Source organism: Castor canadensis, chromosome 15 (assembly GCF_047511655.1).
Source record: "Castor canadensis chromosome 15, mCasCan1.hap1v2, whole genome shotgun sequence".
NCBI lineage: Eukaryota > Metazoa > Chordata > Mammalia > Rodentia > Castoridae > Castor > Castor canadensis.
The window spans coordinates 18,594,225-18,621,941 of record NC_133400.1 but is presented as its reverse complement, the minus strand read 5'-3'; the positions used below and the strand labels follow the sequence as shown (position 1 = coordinate 18,621,941).

At 40.0% G+C, this 27,717-nt stretch overlaps 1 protein-coding gene and 1 long non-coding RNA gene across 3 annotated transcripts in view; one reads left to right on the top strand and one right to left on the bottom strand.

The window, feature by feature from the left end:
* The window catches only part of LOC141417385 (uncharacterized), a 30,829-nt gene extending 25,179 nt beyond the window's left edge, over window positions 1–5,650 (bottom strand). For both annotated transcript variants that reach the window (XR_012441926.1, XR_012441925.1), the window contains exon 1: window positions 4,624–5,650. This is a non-coding gene — a long non-coding RNA (uncharacterized lncRNA). The remainder of the gene's footprint in view (window positions 1–4,623) is intronic.
* Lrrc36 (leucine rich repeat containing 36) overlaps window positions 1–22,832 on the top strand; it is a 48,005-nt gene extending 25,173 nt beyond the window's left edge. Inside the window, exons 6-14 of the mRNA XM_020171151.2 lie at window positions 3,013–3,143; window positions 4,830–4,878; window positions 7,288–7,725; window positions 11,757–12,046; window positions 15,139–15,304; window positions 16,651–16,796; window positions 17,650–17,773; window positions 20,289–20,403; window positions 22,497–22,832. Of these exons, the coding sequence (XP_020026740.2) occupies window positions 3,013–3,143; window positions 4,830–4,878; window positions 7,288–7,725; window positions 11,757–12,046; window positions 15,139–15,304; window positions 16,651–16,796; window positions 17,650–17,773; window positions 20,289–20,403; window positions 22,497–22,722 (1,685 nt within the window). The 3' untranslated portion in view covers window positions 22,723–22,832. The remainder of the gene's footprint in view (window positions 1–3,012; window positions 3,144–4,829; window positions 4,879–7,287; window positions 7,726–11,756; window positions 12,047–15,138; window positions 15,305–16,650; window positions 16,797–17,649; window positions 17,774–20,288; window positions 20,404–22,496) is intronic.
* The last annotated feature ends 4,885 nt before the right edge of the window (window positions 22,833–27,717 follow it).

Below are 27,717 nucleotides of genomic sequence, written 5' to 3'. Positions count from 1 at the left end.
GTATCAGCATTATAAAGCCAATGTGGTTCTATCACCTTGGTTATATGTATGTGTAAAAACTGTTAGAAATGCCATTCCCAAACAGCAATCAAAGAAACATGGGTTTGGGGTTCACAATCTTTGTGATTGGTTACTTAGAAAAAGGGGCATGTAGGGAAAGGGGGGCCTTGAAGCAGGGAGAACAAGAAAATTCTTCTGGGCAATATTTATCTTTAAGCATGCAGTTTGTGATTAGGACACCTGGCAATAAACAGCTCTTTGTTTGGCCGCAAGAACCTTGTAAGGTCAAGCAACTTTGCACAAAGTATGAAGGTAGCAATTCGAGAGGTTAGCTGGCATCCACACAATGGTAGTTTTACATTAACTCCTTTGACAGAAAACTTAACTTTAGTTGATTCTCACAAAACCTGGGCTGGACAATAATAATTACATTTGCCTTTGGAATTAAGTGATATACATAGTTTATATCTGAAGAAAAAGTATAAGACAAGAAAAAAATTATCTAAGAATGAAAGTTTCTTCCTTTTCCTGTTTTTCCTGATTGTGGTATATGACATACTTAGCCATGATAGTGGCAGAATAAAGTATCAGATTTTCTTCAAGAGCAATCCACATCTTGTATATGACACAAAAAATAGAAATTTCTCCAGCTGGGCTTAGTGGCTCACAACTGTAATCCTAGCTACTTGGGAGGCTGAAATCAGGAGGACCAAGGTTCTATGTTACTCAGACAAATAGTTTGGGAGACCCCCCTCTCCAAAATAACTGGAGCAGAAGTGGACTGGAGGTGTAGCTCAAGAGGTAGAGCTTCAGCTTTGCAAACATGAAGCCTTCAGTTCAAACCCCAGTCTCACCAAAAAAATTAAAAATAAAGAAATTTCTCCAAAGAAGATATTCAACTGGCCAACAAGAACAAGAAGTGCTCAACACCACCAGTCATTAGGTAAATTTAGTCGAACCCACAATGAGCTATCACTTCATACACACTAAGATGATAGATCAAAAGCTAGATAATAAGTGAAAGCAAGGAAAATTGTATATCTGCTTTGGAAAACAGTTTATCAGTTCCTCAAAAAGTTAAACATAAAGTTACCAGCAATTCTACTCTACTCCCATTTCCCAAGAGAAATGGAAACTTGTGTCTACCCAACATTTGTGTAGGACTGAAAGCAGCATTATCCATAATAACCGAAAAGCCCATTGACTGATAAATGGATAAGCAAATTATGGTGTATCCACATTAGGAATGTTATTCAGCTAAGGCTGGAGGTGGAGGTGCCACTCAACCAATAGAGTACCTGCTTTGCAAGTACGAAGTTCAAACCTCAGTCCCACCAAAAAAAAAAAAAAAAAGAAAAAACCCAAAAACAAAAACAAACAACAAAAAAGAACCCCAAAACATACAAACAAACAAAAAAAAGGAGTGAATGCTGAGGTATGCTACAAAATTGATGTTGAAAACATCAATGCTAAGAGAAAGGAACCAGACACAAATGGCCATATTTGTATGATTACATTTATATGAAATATCTAGGATAAGCAAATTCATAGAGACAGAAATTTGGTTGCCAGGGGATGGCAGGTGGTGGTGGTGGGGTGGGGAATCGGCAGTGCCAAGTTGAGGAATTTCTTTTGGGAGGTGATAAAACATCTGGAATGAGATCATGGTGGTGGTTGCACAGCTCTGTAAATATACTAACAACTTCTGAATTGTATTTGGTAAGAGGGTGAAATAGGAAGCATCTTAGAGCCCCAGTGTGCCTACGGGCTGTTCTTAGGAGGCTGACATGATTCTCACACTGACTCTTAGTAACATTCTGATGCCAGAGGCAATGTGGATGGAAACTAGCAGAAGAGCACTTTGAAGAAGGCCCAAGGTTTTAAAACCCCATCTTATTCTTGCACAATCCTGCTAGAAAGAGTTTCCCTAAGCAACTGTAAAATGGTGATTTTTCATTCAAGTTCCCCAGAAAACCCCAGATCCCAAAATTCTACAGTTAAAAATATTGACCAAAAATATGCGAAAACTTTTGTACAATCTAGTAGCTCATTTTTAAAAAAATTATTTGTTTTTTGCTTTCTTGTTTTGAGACAGGATTTCACAGTTTAGCCCAGCTAGCCTAGAACTCCTAGTCTACTTGCATCATCTTCCCAAGTGCGAGGATTACAGGTGTATACCACCATGCCTGGTACTAATTGGATCTAATTTTTTATTTTAAAAATATTTATTTATTTATTTATTTATTTATTTATTTGGCAGTATTGGGGTTTGAACTCAGGGCTTCATGCTTGTAGGCACTCTACCACTTGAGCTATGTCACCAGCCTAACTGGCTCTACTAGATAAGTTTCCAAGGTGGCCAAATTAGGATACAGTTTTTGGTTCTTCTTTTTATTTTATTGTATTTTATTTTATTATTTGGTGGTACTGGGGTTTGACAGGGCCTCACGCTTGCTAGGCAGATGCTTTAACACATGAGCCACTTCACCAGCCCTATCCTTTTTATTTTTAAAGTTAGTTCTCTAAGCATAGGTAAAAAATACTAGCAGACCTAAGGATGTAGTGTTCTCTATGAAATGGGTCCTGATTGGGAGTTCTCTTTTTACAGATGAGAAAATCAAGGCAGAAAGAGGCTGTTGGAAACAGCAAATCAGTGCAGACTCCTGAGTAGAGCCCTAAAGATGTATAATGCCAGGGCTCTGTTCCCAGCATCTCCTACTGTAGCAGGAGATTGTTGAATTGGTGTCAAAGTTCATTATTTACTTATTAATATTATTTGTCTTCCTCTTAATTTCAGTGGAGCATGTCATAATTTATGAAGCCATTTCATATCCATTATTTTGTTTCAGCCTTACCTCAACCTTAAAAGATACAGTTTTATCATTACTGTTTTACAAATGAAGTGAGAGATTCTAACAGGTGAAGTAGCTTGCCCAAGTTCACATGGGCAATATAAGACATTCTGCCTTTGAAGTCTGGTCACTATATTCCTTTTCTTTTCTTTTAATGCAGACTCAAACAAAGGATTTTTTATTCCCTTCCCCAACCGAGAAATAATAGAGGATTCGCTAACCAGTACTTCTGCAACCCAGGGCAATGGTACACCAGGTCAGAAATCAGATACTCTCCCACTGGGGACACAGGTAATGTATTCACTCTCCTACTGATCTGTTAACTAGTTGATGGCTAATAATAATAATTGACTGGACTTTCAGTTATTTATGAGGACACTTTATTGATAAGTGCATTTTTGACCTTTAAAGGTAAAAGGCAAGACAGAATGCTTCTCTGTTAATTTCAACCTCCCCTTCTTTCACTAACCTGTTATCATATGTCATAAGTTTGTACATGTAACTTTAGCACATTTTATGCCAGGTATTTTGGTCTTCAAATAGGGTTGCAACTATTAGTTTCTGGCTGTTTATACACATTCTCTTCTCTATCATCGACTCCATCTGTCCTCTGGTTTCTTAACATTTTCTACCTCTACCTTTAATTAGGAACTCTTCCATTTCACAGGTGGCTTTCCCAAAGCTGTCCCTTTAGTGTAACAGAAACAAAGAAAGGTTAAGGAGTAAGATGACACAGGAGTGGTGGATAATGGCAAGGTAAAGCTCATGCAAGAATTAAAAATAAGTTTTTAGTGAAAAAAATTGGTGGGGGACGTCATGTAACCATTATATAAGGCTCATTTTGTGGGCTGATGAGTGGCTCAAATGGTAGAGTACCTGCCTCAAAAGCATGAGGCTCTGAGTTTAAACCCACTACCACCAATAAATAAATAAGACTTCATTTTGTGAGCAAATGTGATACAAAGAGCAGAACTGACTATATTATGTTCAGATTCTCCCTTTGTCTGCCTTTTTTTGGATACATTTATAAGCTGTAAAAATTGTAGAAAATAGCCAGAAAGAGAAAAAGGCAAAGGCTCTGTTTAATGCATGATTTGAATTGTCAAGACTGTACTAGTAAAAAAAAAAAGTTAAGATTTTGTTTTCAGTTTGAGTATATAATGCCTTCTTATTTTGAGAAGACAGATTAACATTTAATTGATTTCTTTGTTTTTGGAAGTCTTACTTGGGTGACTTCCAAACTATCTCCACTACGATTTTTTTTTAAATCTTAGTATTAATTTAAGGAAATGGAAACAGAGACTACTCTAATCTACAGTTAGAGATAGATAGCAGTTCTTAGATTAGAAATTTTAAAAATAAACAGAAGAAACTACTCTGAAATTACTTCTTGAAGAGAGACAAAAAGGAAATAGAATAGCTTAACAAATGAAGACGTGGTAAGACTTCTTTCTCTGCATAGCTACCAAAAACAAACACAAACAAAACACTAAGTAGTTCATGACACTTTTTAAGAACAAACCTTAGATAGTTTTCTTTTTGCTTCAGATCCTGCCTTGTTATTGCAAGGATTAATTTTCAGTCTATAAAAACTTCTGTTAGTTCCTGTAGTTGATACTCAGCTTTCCCAGAAGGTAAAATAAATTTGGGAATCTTTTACATAGGCATAATAAAGCTGGAGAAAACAGCCTCATCTAATTTGTATGCTGAGTTATCTGAAGCAGAGAAAATTGAGTTTTGCACTGTTCACCTTCTAAGTATATCTCCTTACCTGCTCCAAAGCAACTCTGGAACCTCCTGGTATTGTGACTGTTTTAAAGTAGGTAGGCTCAACCCTGGACCTTTGCTTAAAGGTCTGTTTCCCTTGCTTGCAAGGGTGGACATCCTTACTAACAGGAAAGCACTCTGAACCTGGTCCACTGAGTTCATATCTGAATGCCCATGAATGCCCTTCTTAAACTTTTAAACTTTTTTTAGATGCAGGAAGTGAGAAGGGAGATGCCAAGCGACAACCACCAGGGAGATGGTAAATATTTTGCTCACTAAGTATTTTTCCCCACTGTCAGAAAAATCTGAATGTGAGGGTGTGATGAGATTTGAGAGATGGTGATGTCACAGCCACAGGGCCCTGTTTAGTCAGCTCACCCTTTTCAGCTTTCGGGATGGGCGGAGGCTACCTTGGATATTTAGTGACCAGTGAGCAGTGAGGCTTTTCTGCTTGAAGAGTTGATATACTAGCCTCCTTTGATCTTTTATATTAGCTGATTATTATGTTTCTTTTTCTTACTTTTCCTGCCTTTTTTTTTTAATTGGTGGATCTGGGGATTAAATTTAGGGCTTCATGCTTGCAAAGCAAGTGTTCTACCATTTAAGCCATACCTCTAGTCCTCTTGCCTTCTTTTGGATTCTTTCTTTCTTTCTTTCTTTTCTTTCTTTTGTGGTGGTATTGGGGTTTTGAACTGAAGTGCTAGGCAGTAGCTCTACCACTTGAGCCACATTTCCAGCCCTTTTTTGCTCTGGTTATTTTGGAGGTAGGGTCTCACTTTTAGCCCAGGTTGGCCTGGATCATGATCCTCTTATTTTAGATATCTCACAATAGCCAGGATGACAGGTGTGTGTCACCACACTCAGCCTTTGTCAGTTAGGATGGGATCGTGAAAGCTTTTTGCCTTGGCTAGCCTGGAACTGTGATCCTCCTGATCTCAGCCTCCCAAGTAGGTAGGATTACAGGTGGGAGCCATCTAGCTGTTACTTTTCTATCCGTTTTTGGTTGGTTTTTTTTTCCCCCTCTACCAGTTTGTAAGTTACGTATAGTTTCTATACTTTCAGCATTATTCTCAAAATGACAATATGTGTCTGTTCCTTAATTTATACAATTTTTAAACTAATCAGTACCTTAAGTTTCTCTTGGATAACTTAAAGACCTTAGAGTACTTTTCTCCATTTAATCCCTCCTGACATATATTTATTCCTCTGGATTTTAATTCTCTGTATTTTTTAAACCCCACAAAATATTTTATACAGTGTACATTTAAATTTATCGATATATTCTACTTTGTCTTCTCTTCGTTTATCTTTTTAATCCCAGAATTCCCTTCTGAGATAATTTTTCTCCAGCTTATAGTTTATCTTTTAGAATTTTCTTTAATGTGGGCCTATTGGTGATAAATTCAGGTTTTGTTTGAAAATGTCTTCCTTTTGCCATCATTCTCAAAGGCATTGTTTTTATATGTGTGTGTGATACTGGGGTTTGAACTCAGAGCTTCATGCTTGCTAGGTAGGCACTCTACCGCTTCCAAACCCTTTTTGCTGTGGTTATTTTTGAGATAAGGTCTTGCTTTTTACTATGGCTGGCCTGTACTGCAATCCTCCTATTGATGCTTCCTGAACCAGCTGGGATGATAGGCACACCTGTCTCGAACTTTTTTGCACCAGCTGGTCTCAAACTATGATCCTCCCAATGTCTACCTCCCAAGTAGTTAACACTACAGGTGGGAGTCACCAGCACCCAGCTATAAGAGTATTTTTGCTGGATCATAGATTTCTAGGTTGGCACATGTTTCAGAGTTTTGAAGTTATTCCATTCTATTCTGTCTTTTGTGATTGGCTTTGAGAAATCAGCTGGAAGTCTATCACTCTGGCAAGGATCATCTCTCTTTTTTTCCTCTAGCTACTTTTAGGAGTTTCCAATTGTCTTTGGTTTTATACAATTTAACTGTTATGTGTGGATTTATTTTTATTTTATTCTGTTTGGTATTTATTATACTTCTGATATCTATAAATTGTTCCTCATTAGTTCTAAAAATTACTTCAAATATTGTTTCTGACCCATTCTTTCTCTCTTATCCTTCCAGAACTCTTAAATAAATATGTCAGAGATTTTCACTTTGTCTTCTTTCTCTCTTATTCCTCTATATTTTTCATCTTTTTGTCTGATCTACATTCTCAATAATTCCTTCTGACCCATCTTTCAGTTTCCTAAAATTCTCTTCAGCTGTGTTTAAATCAGCTGTTAAACTTGTCTACTGAATTCTTAATTTCAATTATCTTTTTTTCAGTTCTGTATGTTTGATTGTAGACCAATTATTGTCTACAGAATCAATACATATCTTACAACTACTGTCATGTAAAGATACACCATAATTTTTATATAAAATTATGGTCTAAAAACTATAACTACAATTTTAGGAGGAAATTCCTAGGGGATTCAACTGATAGGAAATTTGTCTTCTGAATATTACAGATTCTTTACTGTTTACACAAATGTCCCACATGTGTTTTTGTTATCCATGTGGAAGTCCTTTCATCATTTTATGATACCAGCTATCAAAATTAGAAACACCTAAAACCTTTTTCTGGTTCAGTGAACAGAGGTACCCCAGCTGGGTCAAGAAAATTCTCATCATGTTTTGTTTTTTCCCTTGGTGGTGATTAGAATTCAGACATTACTCTCCTCGGCAGTCTGCAGTCCGGTCCCCAGAGAAGATGACTAGAGATGGATACCGAGTATCTTTTTTGGACAGTAAGCCATCAGTTTCTTCTCCAGAAAAGGACTTGATACCAACACCTGATACTTACCAACTTATCCATGATGACTCATTGGGTAAACGTCTGGATGTGGGTGATTCCAGCCAGATCCATCCCTATCAGTTACCTTCCAATGTTCTGGAAAATTATGATGGTCATTTTCCTCAAACTCTACCCCTGCATGGAAATATTAGTAAAAGGCCTCAGAGAAGCAAGAATTACCGAGAATACAACATGAAGCCTTCAAATGACATGAAGGCCACTGTATTCCATTCCTGTGGAGACTTACTGACTTCTCTGTCAAACCCAGACTCCAGCTCTGGAAGGCTTTTGAAGCTTAGTTCAGGTAATAGTTTTCTGTCATTTTACATGCTTCCCCCCCCACCATAGGCAAGAAGATAGAAGGTATAATGGGAAATTTTAGAATTAACATTTCTTTTTTTTTTAATTTAATTTAATTTTATTTATTTATTTTTATTGTTTTATTATTCATATGTGCATACAAGGCTTGGGTCATTTCTCCCCCATGCCCCCACCCCCTCCCTTACCACCCACTCCGCCCCCTCCCTCTCCCCCCTACTCCCTCAATACCCGGAAGAAACTATTTTGCCCTTATTTCTAATTTTGTTGAAGAGAGAGTATAAGCAATAATAGGAAGGAACAAGTGTTTTTGCTGGTTGAGATAAGGATAGCTATACAGGGAATTGACTCACATTAATTTCCTATGTGTGTGTGTTACCTTCTAGGTTAATTCTTTTTGATCTAACCTTTTCTCTAGTTCCTGGTCCCCTTTCCTATTGGCCTCAGTTGCTTTTAAGGTATCTGCTTTAGTTTCTCTGCATTGAGGGCAACAAATGCTACCTTGTTTTTTTAGGTGTCTTACCTATCCTCACCCCTCCCTTGTGTGCTCTCGCTTTTATCATGTGCTCAAAGTCCAATCCCCTTGTTGTGTTTGCCCTTGATCTAATGTCCACATATGAGGGAGAACATAAGATTTTTGGTCTTTTGGGCCAGGCTAACCTCACTCAGAATGATGTTCTCCAATTCCATCCATTTACCAGTGAATGATAACATTTTGTTCTTCTTCATGGCTGCATAAAATTCCATTGTGTATAGATACCACATTTTCTTAATCCATAGAATTAACATTTCTTAAATTGTATTTCAGGGTCACCAGTGGTCCATGGAACTTCCAAACATCTGCTAGGATATGAGTTTTACATGACAGATATATTAGAGAAAACTTGTAGGAATATGAGTTCTACAATTATATGTTGTTTTAGTTAACCTAGCATCCCAGGAATGTTTCTAGAAGTGTCTAGTCTTTTCTGGCCACATTCACTACTATTCTGAATTACTAATGTCAGGGTAAGTGATAAAGACTGCCTTTCAGTTGTTATTAACTTAGTCAGTAAAACTCATCAAACACCTATTGTGTGCCAGACACTGTTCTAGCTCTGTAGATAAGGTAGCAAAAAATATTAAATTTCATATATGTTTTATCATAATTTCTACATTTTAATAGGATATAAGGAACAGGTTAACATATAAACATATATCAGGTTACGATAAGTGCTGGGATGAAAAACTAGTGTATAGAAATACTAAGGAAGAAGTGATGTTTCTTGTTTTATTTTGAGGCTTTTTTTTTTTTTTGGTGGGACTCAGAGCTTCAAAGTGCTTGCAAAGCAGGCACTCTACCACTTGAGCCACACCTCCAGTCCATTTTGCTCTGGTTATTTTGGAGATGGGATCTCAAAAAGTATTTGCCTGGGCTGGTCTTGAACTGCAATCCTCCTGATCTCAGCCTCCCAAGTAGCTAAGATTACAGGCATGAGCCACCCATACCCATCTGGAAGAGGTGATGTGTTAGACTAATGGTCAGGGAAAACCTCTCTGATTAAGCATCATAAAAGTAGAGACTTGAAGGTCAAGCATGGCCTGTAATCCTAGCTACTTGGGAGATGGAGATCTATAGGACTGAGGTTCAAGGCTGCTCCCAAAAAAGTTAGTGAGACCCCATTGCAACTAACAAGCCAGAAGTGGTGTCATGTGCCTGTAATCCCAGTTATTCAGAAAACATAGGTAGGAGTATCATGGTCTGAGGTGGGCCCCAGGCGAAAATATGAGCCCCTATCCAAAAAGTAACTAAAGCGAAAAAGGACTGGAGGCATGGCTCAAGAGATAAAGCATTGCCTAGCAAGCAAGAAGCCTTGAGTTCAAACCCAAATACCACAAAGAAAGTAGAGATTGAGTGAAATGAGAGTATAAACAATGTGAATGATTAGGGGCAGAACTTTCTAGATAGAATAATAAGTGTGAAGTTCGTGAGGCTGGAAGGAACCCCTGTGAATAAAGTAAGCAAAGTGTATAGATGAAGTTAGGATAGTGAGATGAAAAGGGACCGTGGAGTGGGGAACGAGAGTGGAAATGTCTAAAAAATCATTTAAGAGATTAGAATCTAGGTAAGAGTTGGCTGTGGCTTGGGCTAGAGAGAGAACAGTGGAGGAGGTGTGAGTTAGTTCGATTTGGAAAATGTTCTGAAGATAACACCCCATGATTTTACTGATGACTTGAGGATGAAGTATGAGAGACAGAGGGTCAAAGATGGTGACTAACAGCTATCAAATGATTACTTAGGAGTTATCATTTACTAGATGAAAAAGAGTGGAAGGAACAGGTTATATGACAAATATAAAAAATTATAGTCCCAGGTAGTTGGGAGGTGGATCCTGGTCTGAGGCCAGCCTGAAGCAAATGGGACTTTTATTTGTAAAATGAACTAAAAGTAAAAGTACTAGGGCATGGCTCAAGTGGTAGAGCACTTGCCTAGCAAGGTTGAAGGCCCTAAATTCAATCCCCACTAACACCAAAAAAAAAAAAAAAAAAAATCCCAGAGATGCCAACATGGTTGGAAATATGAATTTGGGAAGTAAAAGTGTATGGATTGCATTAGAATGCAATTAGAATTACAGGACTGGATGAATTTAGACAGGAAAGACAGCTAAGGACTGATCCCAAGCCCTCTAAGAATTAGAAGTTAAAGAAATAAAAAGTAGCAATCATGAGAAAGAAGCAGTCAGTAAAGAAGAAGGAGAAAAGACAAAATGGAATATTGCCCTGGGAGCCAAATACAGAAGTGTTCAGGAAGGAGGAGGTGACAGGGCTGCATCAGATGCCTCTGTTGGAGGTTGGAGCTTGGGGCTGAAGAGTGAGGATAGTATTTGGTAATGCAAAAGACATTAACGAACAGCTTCAGGGGATGTTGGAAATAAAAGCCTTATTGAGGTGGAGTTCAAGAAAAAACTTGGAAGTGAGTCAATAGAGTTATTGAATATATACAACCCCTTCAAGGAGTTTTGCATTAAAGTGAAACCAAGAAATGGAACTGTAGCTCGAGGACTGATAGAAATGATCAGTAGAGGGAAAACTAATGATGCAGGAGAGAAAGGGAACAATTACAGAAAAAGAAAGAAAGAAAGCCAGGTATTGGTGGCTTATTCCTGTAATCTTAATTATTCAAGTGTTTGCAATTCAAAGCCAGCCCGGGCAAAAACTTCACAAGACCCCATCTGAACCTATAGCTGGGGCTCAGTGAGTGTGTGCCTGTCATCCCAGTGACTGGCATTCATCTGTTGTAACAAAAAGGAGGCAGAGAATTTATGGCCACAAATAGACTTGATAGATTCAGTGTTGGGATCAAGTGAATGTTTTCTTTGATTGTCACCATTTTCTCAGTAAAAAGGTCAGCACCTGAGAAAAAGAAGGAGAAGATGGTGTTGGAAGTTTGAGGAGAAAAGAGAAAGAATCATCTCAGGAAATAGAAGAGTAAATTGATGAGACTAACTTTTGAGGAGAGTTGGGAAGTACTAAGGGCCCAGACAAGCTAGCAAGGAAGGTCAGAACAAATGCCTGTTGATCTGGGTATGGTGGTGCATGCCTGGAATCCCAGCTATGCAGGAAGCATAGGTAGGAGGATCACAGTCTAGGCCAGCTGGGCAAAAAGCCTGATACTCTATCTGAAAAATAACTAAGCCCAAAAACAGTTGGAGTTGTGGTTTGCGTGATAGAACACCTGCCTAGCAAGTGTGAGGCCCTGAGTTCACAAATCCCAGTACCACTAAAAAAAAAAAAGCCAGATATGTGTTATTCAACCACGTCCCACTGCTCTGGTATAGGTTTGAAATATGTGGACAGCTAGATTTAACCAGAGTTGAGGTTTTGTCAGGTGGAAGGAGAGAAAAAAGGTCCAAAGAGTTGAGGGTATATGCTAGGGAGTAGTTATTATGACCGTTGGACTCCACTTTAGGTACATATGGGTGTGAGATGTGGGCCAGGTGAAAGACAGGTTCATCTCCCAGACTGTTTCCTCCACAGATCTGTATGCCACAACCCATTTCAACAGTGACCCTGCTTTGCTGGTCAATGTCGAGCAACAATTATCTAGCAGCCTTGGTGATTTAACACTAACACAAGGATCTTTCTCAAACAACTCAGTCCTGGGAAACACTCTTCGAAACCTGCTGTTGCCCCCTGGGACTTCAGAAGACAGAGAAATTCTGACCAAGGGGTCAGTAAGCCCATCAAGGAGAGGATTCAAGAGGAAGGACAATATTCTTGCCAACCTGAATCCAAAGCATGGTTTCCAAGATGCAGCAGGCATCGAGGCAAGTATTGGCTTGTTTGTGCATGTACAAGAAGCACATAGCCTGAACCAGAATTGGGTTCTGTTGGGGATGGTGGTGGTTCTGACCAATAGTACTAGAGGTGCAGTGGATTTGCAGAGGCTAGTGGCTAATAAGTCAGGCTAAAGTCTGAGATTTTTCAGTGCTTTGGAAAGTCATTCCCCGACTGCCACCATTTTCATTTCTATTGCAAGGGACCTGTCCCTGATCTGCTTCCAGAGCATAAACCTTGTGGGAAAGTACTTTGATATTAAATGACTCGCAAGAGTTTACCAACAGGAAGGAATGGGAAGTTTCAGGGTCCTTGGGGTTGGCTAAAGATCTTTGTAGCATCATGTTTACACATTTTTTTTCACCCACAAGTGACTAACTTGAAATAGTTCTTATAAAAGTATTGCTTTGCTTTTCTGTCTTGAAATTCAAATGCTTCTAAATTTCTTCCAAAGTAGCAGTAAGTGGATGAATTAGATTATCCAAGGGATTTTTAACTGAAAGTGGCACAGAGAATGAATGAAAAATTATGAATCATTCCCACAAATGACTCATTTTTATAAAATCATAATATGATAGTGTTAGACAATAAAACTTCAATATTATTTAGTTCTTACTAAGGAGTTTGGTCCCTGCCTTCACATACATTTCTTGGGGAGACTTTCTTCTACTCTCCTCTCTTGTCTGTTTTTTCATTTTTCTCTAGGTCTTACTGCCATCATGAAGCCTTCTCTTTGGCTAGAGGAACCACAGCTCTCGGGACCCTCTTTCCCTGAGCCCATGATCCTTTCCCATATAAATAATTTGTCAGTTAATCATTTACTATCCTGTAAGGAAGCAAGGTATTTGGTCAAACCCAACTACTTCTAGTCACTTGTGTTTCAGTTGTTCAAAATCTTTTTGCATATTGGGATTAGCTTACAGAAAGTTTTGGGTTGTTTTTTGTTGTTGTTTTGGTTTTGGTTTTGGTTTTGACTCAATATTTCCTATTGAGTTTTCAGAACCTTGGAAGTGGTTATAATTTTTGTGCACCAAAGGGGGCAGTCTTGTAACACTTTCTTTAACTTTTGGTCTCTCCATTCTCAGCCACAAATGCCTATGTATCAGATAAAAACACTAACTGTGTATTAATGTACTTAGGGTGAAGACAGAGGAACTCTTAAGATATTTGGGATGCTGTATTACTAAGATTGTCTAGGAAATTTTTTTACCTCTATTTCACACATTGTTAAAAATTTTTTTAAATCTCAATGCATTTTCTGAACTATCTTTAAAACTCCCATTTCTTTTTCCCTATTAGACATTATTTTTCTTTATATGGAAAGCTTTCAAGGACCTGTTTGAATATAAATATAAAGCCAGCCTTTTGGTGTTTTGGTTGGAGGAGGAGGTACTAGGGCTAGAACTCAGGAACTCCTACATGCTAGGCAAGCACTCTACCACTGAGCTATATTATTTCAAGCCCCGAAATTCAAATATAAAAGAAATATACTGCGGAGTTTCTAAAACCTGTAAGTCAGAATATCCCTGAAAAAAGAGCATTAAAATGTAAAAAGTAGGGATGGAGGCATGGTTAAATTTGTAGGTCACCTGCCTTGCAAGCATAAAGCCCTGTGTTTAAACCCCAGTGCCGCCAAAGAAAATGTAAAAAGTTATTTAAAAAAACAATTCTACAATACACAAACCTAAACTACATATGAATTTGTAGTTAAAATACTTATTTTTAATACATTGACTTTAGAGGTGTGGACAAATTATAAAAATTAATGCAGATATTGCCTTTAAAAAGCTATAAGGCATAATTTGCTGAAAATTCAAAGTCTTGAAAGGAAACAAAATTGTGTCAAAGTTCATGAAAATTACCTCTAACTCTCCCCAGACAGTGATAAATGAAAATGCTGGAATGTACATATAAGTTTCCAAGTTGCTATATGATATACACCCAAAATTGTAATCCACAAAAAACCAGTGGCAGTACATATTCCTTTCTGACCAGTTCCTATGAAGTGGGGCTTGTGGTGGCCATGGCACTTGTTCAGTACTCACTCCCAGAACACATGATCAGGGCTCAGTACAGATATGTTGAATAAATGTTTGTCTCATTTGTAATGCCTTTTCCTACCAATCCTAGGGCACATGTGTGACTCAAGTCATAAATGTCATTATCTTTGGTGTTTTGTTTCATTAGCTAGTTAATCATCCAAAGATTTTTACATAAAAAGAGCCAAAGATTGAGAAATAAATCAGCTGTTTTTAATTTATATCAGCATTGTGTGTGTGTGTGTGTGTGTGTGTGTGTGTGTGTATGTGTGATGCTGGGGAGTCAAACCCAGGGCCTTTGGATGCTAGGCAGTGCTCTACCACTGAGCCATATCTCCAACCTATATCAGCTTTCTTGCAGTGCATGAGACTCTAGAAAAGATTTATATAATAAAATTCACAATTACATAAATTACATAAATATTAGGTAGGAATGACTAAAAACAGTTATGAATTTTACTACATAGATTTATCTATACATCTATATATGTAATTCTCACTGAATAAAAAAATCTTTAGTACTAGCTCCAATAATAATATTTAGTATGTAACATTTAAAATGTAATATGACATATATGTTCATTACATAATGTATTAAATAGAAGCTTATTGTGGGCTATAATTTCTTATTAAATTACTCCCAATTTTATTTTATGATATATAGTGCTTTTTAAAATGTTCTGTGGTTTGATCTTTCTATATTACATAATATATTGAACCATAGATGTAAGCATCAAACGACACATTTTTATATTCTGAAAATCCCTACAGATTTCAAATCCCTACCTTTGAAATTGTCCTTGAATGACTGGGGAGTGCCTGCCTAGCAAGCAAAATACCCTAAGTTCAAATCCCAGTACCACCAAAAACATTGTCCTTGACAATCTTATGTGTTAGACATAAATAATATGCTATTCAAATCTAAACTGAAAGATGAAACCATCTTTATTTTTTAAAAATTTTAATGTTTTAAATATCTGGATTCTTACTTCCCTTATTGTGTAAGAATGACAAATGGTTGGGATTTTTGTTTTTTTCTTGAGCCTCTCTCTAGTGACCTGGGCAGTTTGCATGGTTTGCCAGGAAACCACAGTCCCCCGATCTCTGCCAGAACCCCCCATGTGGTCACTGTCCTCAGACAGCTCCTGGAGCTCGTGGATAAGCACTGGAGTGGCTCTGGCTCCCTCCTTCTCAACAAGAAGTTTCTGGGTGAGTTCATGCATTCTGGGTGCTTGGGGGAAGGGCTGGATCTTGCTTCTGCTCTGTGGTCTGTTAAAAGCCACCTTGCCCCCTTAACTTGCAAGGAAAAGTGTTCTTGTATCTATTACCAAAACTTCTCAGAAACACCATCATTAATAAATCTGCATTTCTATCACATTCATCTTCTGTGTTTTTTTAAATCAGCGCTCTTTCCAGTTGTTTTTGACCAATTGTTTTATTTCTCCTATAATGGTATATGTGTGTACTCACGTGCACACGCACATATGTGTGTATTTGTGTGTGTAGTCTTGGTAACATCTGGAATGACCAGATATTTGCAATAGAGAGTGGTCGTGCTAATAATTACAAAAAAGATTTTATGATCCTTAGAAAAGTACCAGTAATGAATGCAACAGAAATTAGGTTTGATCAACCCAGTTCTGAGATGACTGTTATAATGTTATGATTTTAAAAACTCATATGAGCTGGGCACTGGTGGCTCACACCTATAATCCTAGCTAAGCAGGAGGCAGAGATCAGGAAAATCACAGTTTGAAGCCAGCCTGGACAAATAGTTCTTGAGACCGATCTTGAAAATATCCAACACAAAAAAGGCTGGTGGAGTAGCTCAAGGTGTAGGCCTTGAGTTCAAGCCCCAGTACTGAAAAAAAAAAAAAATCATGAATGTCTTGGATTCTTTTGAGGGATTCATTTTTAGAAACATGAAGAAAAAACACTTTTGAAAATGTTGGCTCTGGGGGTGGGGGCAGGGGGGCGAAATGACCCAAGCCTTGTATGCACATATGAATAATAAAAGAAAAAAGAAAAAAAAAAAAAAAAACAAAAAAGAAAATGTTGGCTCTTATATTTATTTGTTGTTTAATGAAAGAATTCAAGGAACTTTTACTTATTAGTAAAAGTTTAAGTAAAAACTAGATATTTGAAAGTTGTTTGTGACAGAATTTTTTTATTATTATTTCAAAGGGCTGAGGTTGTAGTTCAGTGGTAAAGTGCTTGCCTAGCTTGTATGAGACCTTAGGTTCCATCCTCCAGTAACAAAAAGAAAAATCTAAAAAGACACATGGAAGGAGAAATCATAGCCAAATTACTTTCCTTTCCATGTTGACCTGTTGCTCCCATTTTGTAGGAAATTATACCCTGGAGTCACTACTCAGTAATTCAAGCCTAACCCACTTGGGAGGGCTTAACACTTTTCTGCACAGAGAACTTAGGGTATAGTTCTTTATTCTATATAAAATAGCTTTCACAGCCACTTACTAAATTCTTATAAAAGGGAGATCCCATTATAGAGCAGATAGTTGTTGACTCATATGCCCATCCTGAATTTTTGGCAGGTCCTGCCCGAGATTTGCTTCTGTCTTTGGTTGTCCCTGGTCCTCCTCAGCAGTGGTGTCGCTGCCATCCTGAAGACTCTGGGAAAGCCTTCCACAGGAGGGAGAGTGAACTGAAAGAGACTGGGCAGCTGGTCCCTAATGACATGGTATGACTCACTTTCCTTTCTTTCCTCCTCTTTCGTTACTAGAAAAGGACAGAGCAACAGGATTACAGCAGCACTGAGCCCTGGCATCACTGTGAACACTTTCCAAACTATGGAAAAGTCAGGCTGGACAAATCAGGAACACAAAACTTGTCAAGATGGAGACAACCTGGAGGTTCTATAGGGATCACTTTCTCCTCCAAGCCCAAATCTAAAAATCCTAAAGATGAAATGGGAAGGGAGGGGAAGCAAGCGAACAAAAAGCCTAGAGTGAATATGTTTAGGATCATGTTCTTGTTATGGTGTGATCCAGTGAGGGAAGCAGATGTCTCTGAGATTGTCTTTCCTCCTGTTTGATGAGCTGAGAGGGTAGAACCAGGGGCCATGCTAGAGCATCAGGTTGCTGGCTCTGGGAGAAGACAAAACTTGTAACCCCAAGCTTTTCTCTCTTTCTTAACGTTAGAGGATTTTCAAATTCAGTTCTAGAATCTTTAGATATATGACTCAGAATGCTAGCCACTTTTCAAAACCACCACTTGTTCCACAAGAGTCGTAGATAACCCACAAGAAAGATCCTGACTGCATATGGTAAATTGGTTTGCTACACTTGAGCTGCATTTAGATGAATTAAACGAATTAAACTTCTAGTGAGAGTAGTAGAGCATCTGCCTAACAAGTGTGAGGCCCTGAGTTCCAATCCCATAACACCACCATCAAAAAAAAAAATCTTCTAGTGAAAAAGTTCCACTGATGCTGACCTCTACTAATTAAAGGAAAAGATTCTATTAGTCCTCTAGAAGCACTCCTCAGGATTTCAGATTCTTAATGTGTTGGTGTTTTGTTTTCTGATCTAAAGGAAAGTTTGAAACAAAAACTGGTCAGAGTGCTGGAGGAAAACCTCATTTTGTCAGAAAAAGTTCAGCAGCTGGAGGAAGGTGCTGCCATCTCAATTGTGAATGGACACCCATCCCCCACACATGGTAAGTTTGAGAAAAACATCTGTGAGATGTCCCAAGACAACATATCACCTGTTTAATCAGCTTCATCATTCAAAGCTCTTTTGACGCCCTTTGGCTTACTCTGTCATTATTTTTTCTTGTGCATTAATGGAAACAATCAGCTTGCCTTAGAGAGTTGTTTGTTTATTTTTTAGTGATGCTGGGAATTGAACCAGACCTTGTGCATGCTAGACAAGTGCTCTAACACTGAGCTACATCACCAGCCCTTGCTGTGATGTAATGAGCTGTAATGCAGGTGCTTTGAGTTACCAGATGAAGCTCTTTGTCAGCAAAAAGCATGCATGCATGTTGTTATTGCCATTATTTTTGACAATGATATTTGTTTTTTGTGATTACAGCAGTAGAACATGTTCTCTGTAAAAAGTTAGAAAAATATGAGGAAAATACATCCCCATGACCCAGCAATAACTAATGCTAGTGTTTTGCTATGTTTTCTCTCAACTTACCTCCATACATGTATGTTTAACTCAGAATTTAAAATGGTGCCCTGATTCCTTAAAAAATAATTTGCACATATTTTTGGGTGTTTTTTTAGGGGGGTGGTACTGGGTTTTGAACTCAGGGCTGCATGCTTGCGAGGCAGGTTCTCTTACCGCTTGAGCCACTTCACCAGCCCTTGTGCATATTTTAAGTTTGATCCTAATCAAAATACAGAACAATTTTGTTACTCCAGAAAGTCCTTCATACTCTTGTGCAATCAGTTTCCCCCACTGTCCAGGCAATCACAGACCTGGTTTCTATATCCTAATGTTATTAACTTAATAACATTAATAGACCATATTTACCTACCTAGTTGCTTCTTTTTTTTGGGTGGTGGTACTGGGGTTTGAACTCAGGGCCTCATGCTATCTAGGCAGGTGCTCTGCCACTTGAGCCACTCTGCCAAACCCCCTAGTTGCTTCTAATGTTTGTTAAAACTGCCATTACTTATAATAGCATCTATATAAACATATGATAATAATATAAAGAGAATAAGAAAGGGCTGGAGATATGGCTCAAGTGGTAGGGCGCCTACTGAGATAGCATGAGGCTCTGAGTTTAATCACCAGTACTACCAAAAAAAGAGGATACAAGTAATTCTAGAGTTTCAGACACTCAAAAATGAAAGAATGGAATGCTTTTCTAAGATCACATTTCTTCCCTTCTTGATGGAACTGAGAGTACAAATATTTATACTATCATAAATAATGCTGCTATTGATATCTATATGCATATCAATATCTAGATACATAAATCTTTGTGTACATTTCAGACTGTTTTCCTAGGAGATGTTCCTAGAAGTAGAATTAGTGGGTCAAAAGATGTGGACATTTTTGAGGCTTTTCCTATACATTGACAAATCACTCCTGAGAAAGATGGTTTTGACTTACACTCACAGCAGAAGTGCATTCAAATGTCCTTTTCACTCCACCTTTGCATACACTGAGAATTTTAAAAAATTTTGCCATTGTGATAAATGAAAAATAATTCCACATTTAATTCTTAATTATACTATTTTATTATTAGCATAGTTTAGGCCAGTATTTTAGATTAAGTCTTTCCTCAACTTAAATGTCTAGCTCATCTTCCCTAAGCAAATTACAGGTATTCAAATTGATACAAGGAACTTGGTTTGGAAGCACCAAATTTCCATTGTTAAATCTCAGTGCTGTCTAGTACAAGCCTGAAGAGTCAAAACATCAGTTTCCACTTCCCTACTTACCAACTCTGAAAATAAGTAGGTGTCCATACATTCCTTCCTTTCAATGGGCCATGAGGCCCTGTTTAGTATTTTGGCTTACTGGCGATAAGTATAGCAGTTGCAGCCCTTTTTTCCACTTTCCAGACTCTTGCTACTCAAAATGCGATCCATGCTAGCATCACCTGGGAGCTTTTTAGACAAGTATAATAATGGGCCTCTCCTCCGACCTACTGAATCAGAATCTATTTTTAAAAAGATCCCCAGGTGATTTGTAAGCAAATGAATGTTTGAGAAACATTATTCTAGGAGATTGGCTGCTTTAGGACCAGAGTTCTGTGCTTTTACATACCTCATTTTTGCATGCAGTGGTAGTGTATTTGGAGAGGTAGGTATGAGTGTCTTGGTTACAAATTCCATGTCTGCAAGCCCTTCCTCATTGAGTTATTACTATGTGCCTGACACAGTTCCAGATGTTTTCACAAACTATGGGGAGAGAGACCAAACCAAAATGGAGAATAAAGTGAAGACTCTTGTCTCACTGGATCCTCATAGTTAAGCTCAGAAAGATGAACTAACGTGCAATATTTGGTGCTTAAATTTTAATTAAAATCTGTTACCAAACTCTATATTCTTGCCAACATAACTCCTGTCTCTAAGGAGGGAATGGCGAATGGGTTGTGGAGGTGAGTGCCAGGGGACCCCCCATGCCCAAGATGTACATCTGAATACTTCAGCTCTTCTCAAAGATGAGTATCCTGGAATCCTCCTCATGCCTGGCTGCTATACCCTTTGTAGATGATCTTCTGCGCAAAAACCAACAGCTGACCATGCAGGTGGCTTGCCTGAACCAGGAACTTGCCCAGCTGAAAAAGCTGGAGAAGACAGTTGCCCTTCTTCACGAAAGTCAGAGGTAGGAGAAGATCTATCTAACTGACTCCTAGAAGCATGTGTTTACTTCCCATTATCTTTTCTGCTTTGCTTGAAAAGTTTACATCTATACTCTTTGCAAGTTAACTGCAGTCTGTGTGTGAGCAAACCTTCTATACCTGGCCAGTTAGTCCAGGGATCAAAGTTCTACTTTAAGTACTGTTTTTACACACCAGAGGCTATATGCTTTGGCTGGAATTGGGGAGTTGCAACACCCCAATAGTTAGTTTTTCACAAGGTGTAACAGGACCTTTGGATCAACTAACTTTTTTGGTCACTATGTACCCCTAAAATCAGCCATCTGGCTCCTCTGGAAAATGCCTGCCTGCTATTGGTCACAAAAGACCATCAAGAACACTCAGAAGAGAGTGCTCGAGAAAGAATCCAAAGTATGTGTCCTCTTCAGAAGCACTCAATAGCGTCAGCTTCTTCACAGAGGAGCAACTCAGGATGCAGGCTGGGAGAAATGGGGATACCTTAAGGTCTGAAGACCATTGCCAGTTCTAGAAAGCCATTAAAAAAATTACTAGTGTATATTAATTGTGCAAAATAATGGCTTTCATGATGACATTTCGTTTTCTTCTAGGACATTCAGTGTTATTTAAATACGAGCACCCCACCACCCAAACTTTCAACCCCAAACTTCACCACTGATTTTCACTGGCATAGCTTTACATTTGGTGGATTAGCCCCAGACCCCTTCTGGATGACTTTTTTTTTTTCATTGTAATTATTTCAAACTGTACAAAACTAAAGAGAATAGCATAAAGTTATGGTTCTCAAACTTGGGTCTGCATCAGAATGACTTGGAAGACTTGTTGAAATGCACATTGTTGGTCCCTGCCCCCAAATTTCTGATACCATAGTGTGTGCTGGGAACTGCGAATCTGTGTTTCTGATAAGGTTCCACGTGGTGTAGCTGCTGGTCCAGAGACCACATGCTGAGAACATTAGATAAGCTCTCTTTAGAAATGTGCACTCAAAGTACTGCATTTTACCTTAGCTTTAAACAGTTCTGTGTATTGCGAAACTATTGCCTTGGGATATAGGTTCATTTGTTGCATTTTGCTTCTCATTCTTAGGGAAATTTTTTATTATTTTGATTAAATCTTATTTGTATAGTTATGTAAAACCCTTATATGGTCCCAATATCTATCCTATAAAATAAGATAAATTCAGAAAAGTCTAGCTCCCTTTCCTATCTCCTCTATCCTTTTCTTCCTTCCTACTAACCTTCTTCTGGGGCTGTTGGTGTGTATTTGTATTTTCCCTTTATTACATAAAAAAGAAAAACAATATTGCTTTAACATTTTATCTTGTAAATCAATTCACAGTGTTCATAGACTTTGTTCTCATTCCTTTTATAGCTGCATAGTACTCCATTGTGTGGTTGTACAGTTTAATGAGTCCTCTGTTGACAGACATTTAGATTAACAGTGCAAATCACACATTTTTGTTTTGTTTTGTTTTTTGCATTGCTGGGTATTGAACCTAGAGCCTACCACTTGAGCCACATCCCCAGCCCTCATTTAGGTTAAGAGTATTTAGCTGCTAAAAGCAGGGGGATATAGAAGTGGTTCAGTGGTAAAGTGAGTGTTTAGCATGCATAAGGCCTTGGGCTCAATCCCCAGCACCCAAATTCCACAAACAAACACACAAATGTGTGAACGCTTTTAACATTACTTAGTAATGCAGAGTCCAAGAACGTAATCATGGTTCCCACCATTAGTTGCAGAGGTGAGAAGAAGCGGTGATTCAGGGGGAGGAATTAGAGGCCTGGTCAGAAGCCAGTGTCCTATTGCTTTAACTTACCTCATCATGGAAGTTCTTTGGAAACAAGAGAACAAGCACTCTATAAAATTGAAACATAATATTTGCTCCAGTCATTCTGGAACACAAACAGAACTGTAAAGAAAAACTGCAGGACTGCTTTTAAAATATCCCCCACACAAACTGGACAATTCTGTTGAAAGATGTTATTTTGTTTTACATTTGTCTTTAGCCAACATTTCAGACCTGAATGGCATCTACTTTGCTTTTGTGATTTCATGACTGCCTTTTCCCTCTGGGCCCCAGATCCCTGGTGGTGACTAATGAGTACCTGCTGCAGCAGCTGAATAGAGAGCAAAAAGGTTATTCTGGGAAAGCACTGCTGCCTCCTGAGAAGAGCCATCACTTGGGGAGATCGTCACCCTTTGGGAAAAGCACACTGTCTTCCTCCTCACCAATGGCACATGACACGGGTCAGTATCTAATACAGAGGGTCTCAGAAGCTGTCCCAGAGCCTAGTTTGTGGAGCTAGCACTGAACACCTTCACCGCCACCTCCCTCTCATCCACAGAGGGCTCTTGGTGCCATCGTCACAGTGTGGTGGTGTCTATCCCCCAAAGATAAAGAAAAAGCTTGTTCTGATTACATTGTATTGTCCTTCTTTTAGTTCTCTATTTATCTCCTCCCATCGGGTCATTTTTTCCCTTCTGCCCATAGAAATTGTTGGCACTTAGTCTTAGGCATCCTGTCACACAGAGACATTTGACTGAAAATGTCAAAAAGGAAAAAATACTGGACACTTATATTGTATCATCTGAAACTGTGTGATAGAAAGTTACAAAAGAACATCTATCAGGTGTCTTTTGTGTTAGAAGAAATTTTAGAGACTATATTGATTCACCAAACATGTTTGGCATTTCCTTGTGCCATACTGAAGTATCTCTGCCCTGGATAAGCAATTTAGTCAGGAAAAAAAAAACAAAAAACCCAAACTCATGTGATGGAGTTGAAACTTAGAATTGGTACCAAAGAGGAGAAAGATATTAGAGAGAGAGAAAGAAAAAAAAATCCCAGCATGGGGAAGGCCTCAGTGAGTTCTTGGTATGTGAATAGAAGCTGGCAGAAGATTCATATGGTAGCAGGAAGAAGGGATGCAGAGCTTCCCAGACAAGAAGTGCAAAATCTGGAGCCCCCAGAGGGATCATGAGACAGAGACAGAGGTGAGACATGGTGCCATAAAAGTATATAATGGGACCAGTCCTGGCCTGAGAAATTCTGTGTCAGAGGACATTCAACTGAGGCCCAAGAATAGGCAGAAGGTTGCTAGGCAAAGTGTAGGGGTGCGAGCAAGAGCAGTAGGAGAAGCTGCAGGAAGAAGCAGCACATGCACAGGCCATGAAGGGAGGGGACACGGTCCCTTCTGGATCCGAGGGTTGAGAAGAGGGCAGCAGGAGTATGGCTTCATGGCTCCTTGCAGATTTTCCATTGGGGGCAGAGGAGTGCGGGCCTGTGTTTAAGAGGCATCCTCTGTAAGAAGTGGTTGGTGTGGGGCATTGAAGTTCCACAGAGGAGCTGGACAGCAGAGAGGTGGCAGGGGCAGGCCCACCAAGATGCAACTTCTGTGTCGGCCTGGGCTCAGTGTCCTTTTACACATGGGACTCTGTATTCTTTTTTTTTTTTTATTCATACGTGCATACAATGTTTGGGTCATTTCTCCCCCCATCCCTTACGTCCCCCCTTACCCCCTCCTTATCCCTCGCTACCCAGCAGAAACTATTTTGCCCTTATCTCTAATTTTGTTGTAGAGAGAGTATAAGCAATAATAGGAAGGAACAAGGGTTTTTGCTAGTTGAGATAAGGATAGCTATACAGGGAGTTGACTCGCATGTCAACTGTGCATGTGCATTACCTTCTAAGTTAATTCTTCTTGAACTAACCTTTTCTCTAGTTGCTGGTCCCCTTCTCCTGTTGGCCTCAGTTGCTTTAAAGTATCTGCTTTAGTTTCTCTGCATTGAGGGCAACAAATGCTACCTAGTTTTTTAGGTGTCTTACCTATCCTCATACCTTCCTTGTGTGCTCTCGCTTTATCATGTGATCAAAGTCCAATCCCCTTGTTGTGTTTGCCCTTGATCTAATGTCTGTATATGAGGGAGAACATACGATTTTTGGTCTTTTGGGCCAGGCTAACCTCACTCAGAATGATGTTCTCCAATTCCATCCATTTACCTGTGAATGATAACATTTCGTTCTTCTTCATGGCTCCATAAAATTCCATTGTGTATAAATACCACATTTTCTTAATCCATTCTTCAGTGGTGGGGCATCTTGGCTGTTTCCATAACTTGGCTATTGTGAATAGTGCTCCAATAAACATGGGTGTGCAGGTGCCTCTGGAGTAACCTGTATCACATTCTTTTGGGTATATCCCCAAGAGTGATATCGCTGGATCACATGATAGATCAATGTTTAGATTTTTAAGTAGCCTCCAAATTTTTTTCCAGAGTGGTTGTACTAGTTTACACTCCCACCAGCAGTGTAAGAGGGTTCCTTTTTCCCTGCATCCTCGCCAACACCTGTCATTAGTGGTGTTACTAATGATGGCTATTCTGAAGGGTGAGGTGGAATCTTAGTGTGATTTTATTGCTAGAGATGGTGAGCATTTTTTCATGTGTTTTTTGGCTATTTGAATTTCTTCTTTTGAGAAAGTTCTGTTTAGTTCACTTGCCCATTTCTTTATTGGTTCATTAATTTTGGGAGAATTTAGTTTTTTAAGTTCCCTATATATTCTGGTTATCAGTCCTTGACCCTGTATTCTTTAATCCTAACTGAGTGGGCATTTTCAGCTTCAGTGGGGAAGGAGTGCAATGGTTCTCCCAGGCACCCAACGTGGCTAGAGAGTGCAGAGGATAAAAGGCTGTCAGTCTAATGCCATGTCAGGGAGACAGGCTGGTGGAAGGGTTAGATCCTCATTTGTGTCCTGGCTCAGGTGCTGTGCAGGGAAGGAGACCTTTTGCCATACTAAGGAAAGAGATATCAAGGTCCCACACTTCTAAGTTTTACATAGGTTTATGTGGATTTTCTATGGCTTCCCAAGACGGTGCTGTACAGAGGAGCTATAAGTTTCTTTGCCCGTGGGCTCTGAGGAAGCTAGCATGAATTCATGCTTTGTGGACATTAACACAACAGCCTCTCTGCCTGCAACCTGCCACTTTCCTGGCAGTGACCTTGTCTCATTGAGAGACCTCTAAAGAACCTAAGCCTTGTCCAGGAATGGGGGGCATTGGCCACTGGTCATGTACCTTGAGTTGTCACATTTCAGTAACCCAACCTGGGGCATGGGCCAACCTATTGCACAGACTATTGGGGGGAAAATGCACTTCTTTCTATTGCCCTACCCCTTCCTGCCTCTGGAGTGAGCATTTGGTAGTGGCAGCCCCAGAATCTGCTCAGGGCACTTTAGGACCAAAGAACCTAACCCAGACTGAGTCACCTTCCATGCCATTTCCAGTTGTCATGGAAAGTAGCTTACTTTGGCTCGAGCCAGCACTTGGGCTTCCTGGAGAAGTTAACCCTGGGTCTGATTTTCCCTGTGTGACACTTAGTCCTGGGAGTGTGTGTAAGGGTTACAATGTCTAGGGACGAGCCAAAGAGTTGTGGAGTTAACTAGACCCAACAGGAGGACAGAAGAGCCCAGAAGCGAGTAGAAAACAAGTGGAGAGGTTCCTTACCCAAGGCCTGGCACTAGGAGGAAGAAGAAAACATGTCTGGGGTGGAGACAGTCCTCAGAAGTTCGGTGCCCAGAAAAAGGAGGAGGGCCCCCCTGACAGGCCTGGACTTCCCCCAGGTGTCATGGCAGCAGTTCAATGCTGCACCCCACATATCCCAGCCTCCCCTCCTTGCCAGCCTGGCTTTGTGAGGGAGGGAGCCCAAGGCTTTTGACCATAAGAAGAATGTTGGAAGGAGCATGATGCTGGGACAGCGGTGGCGTTGTTCGCCAGTGACCGACACATACCAGGTTCCATAGGATCCTTTGGGTCTCTAAGGGTCTTCTTGGCCCTGGGTGGGCCTAGAACTTCTTAGGCTCCATAAAGCTTTTCAAGGACAACGGGGGTTTTACTCCTACCAGGCAGTTTAGGGATCAGCCACTTCTCTGTCTGGGTTCCTCCAAGCCCGTCACAGGAGTGGACAGGCTGCTGCTCCTTCCATGCCAGGTAGTACCCTCCCCTGCAGTTTAGGTGCCAGGAGTGAGGCCCAGTTTGGATACAAGTAAACCTGCTCACTAAGAGGATCTTTCAGTAGGAGAAAGCCAAAAGGGTTTAGGTTTCCCATTATGTTCACTGAGATAAAGCTTCTCATTCAAACATTCCCCAAGGCTAGAGGGATCCTCTTAGATTCATCCCCAGGCAGTAGGATTGGTGGGCAACCTAGTGAGGAGAAACCAGACCAAAGGCAAAGAGTCTGCTGAGGCCAGGTGTGGACCTGTGCCTTCAGCTTCCCACTTGACCTTCTTGTGTCCCTGCCCCAGCCACACTATTCCTCTGCACCTTCCAGCCCCAAGTGGTTGGGATTAAGGGATTTGGGGTACTTGGGTGAACATACCAGAACAGCCTGTGGAATGAGTGAGAAAAATTGAGCTGCCTTGCCTTGTGTCTGGGTGAGGAAAATGAATGTTGGTTAGCATGTGCCTTTGCAACCTGCTCTAGCACCCCAGGAGCTACCTTTTCCTGGGTGAACCCTAAATCCAACCAGTCCCCTTGTCACAAGCAGGAAGGAAGTATAGTTGATGTCAAAGCCTTGCACTTGGGAATAGCTCTGGTCCAACAGCCAGGGCCTCAGAAAGTAGATGATCTGGGACCCCCAGGAGAAGTTCAAAGCCCACCCTCAGGAGCAGAGAGGCAATGGTGACCAGATGGGAAGAATCAGGAAGACGAGGCCCCTCACCGTGGGATGCCAGCCCCACTTTCAAGAATCAGTGTTGGGGCTTGCTGGCCCAGAGGCAAGAGGCATGGTCAGGACTCTTGCAGAAAACTGTTTTCCTCTCTGGGCCTCAGTTTATTCACCTATAATCAAGGAGTCAAACTGTGTACTAAGGTTCTTCCTGGCCCTGAGTTTTCACAGATTCTGGACTAGAGCACAAAATGACCTGCGTGGTAGCCCCCTACTGGCAGGGGTAGAGCCAAAGCCTAGCATGGGGCCCTCTGCCAATGCTTGGCTCAGGCCAAGTTTGCTGTCTCATCCCTCCTCCTGCTTTGCAAATGGAGGGGGACAAATCTGCAGGCTGTGGCCCTAGCTCCAGGATGCCAGGCTGTGATGTTAGTACTCTCCATCAGATACCAGTTAAAAGCTTTGCTTTCCCTAAAGGGAATTTTGGGCAGTCTGGTCTGTGCTAATGGAAGGGACTCGATGTCTGTTCAGGCAGGGCTGCCAGTGAGAAGGGTGTGTAGGCAGGAGGGTAATAATGATACTTAGGAGGGGGCAACTGGGGTATGACAGTCATCACCCCATCATCATATACCCAACCAGGCTA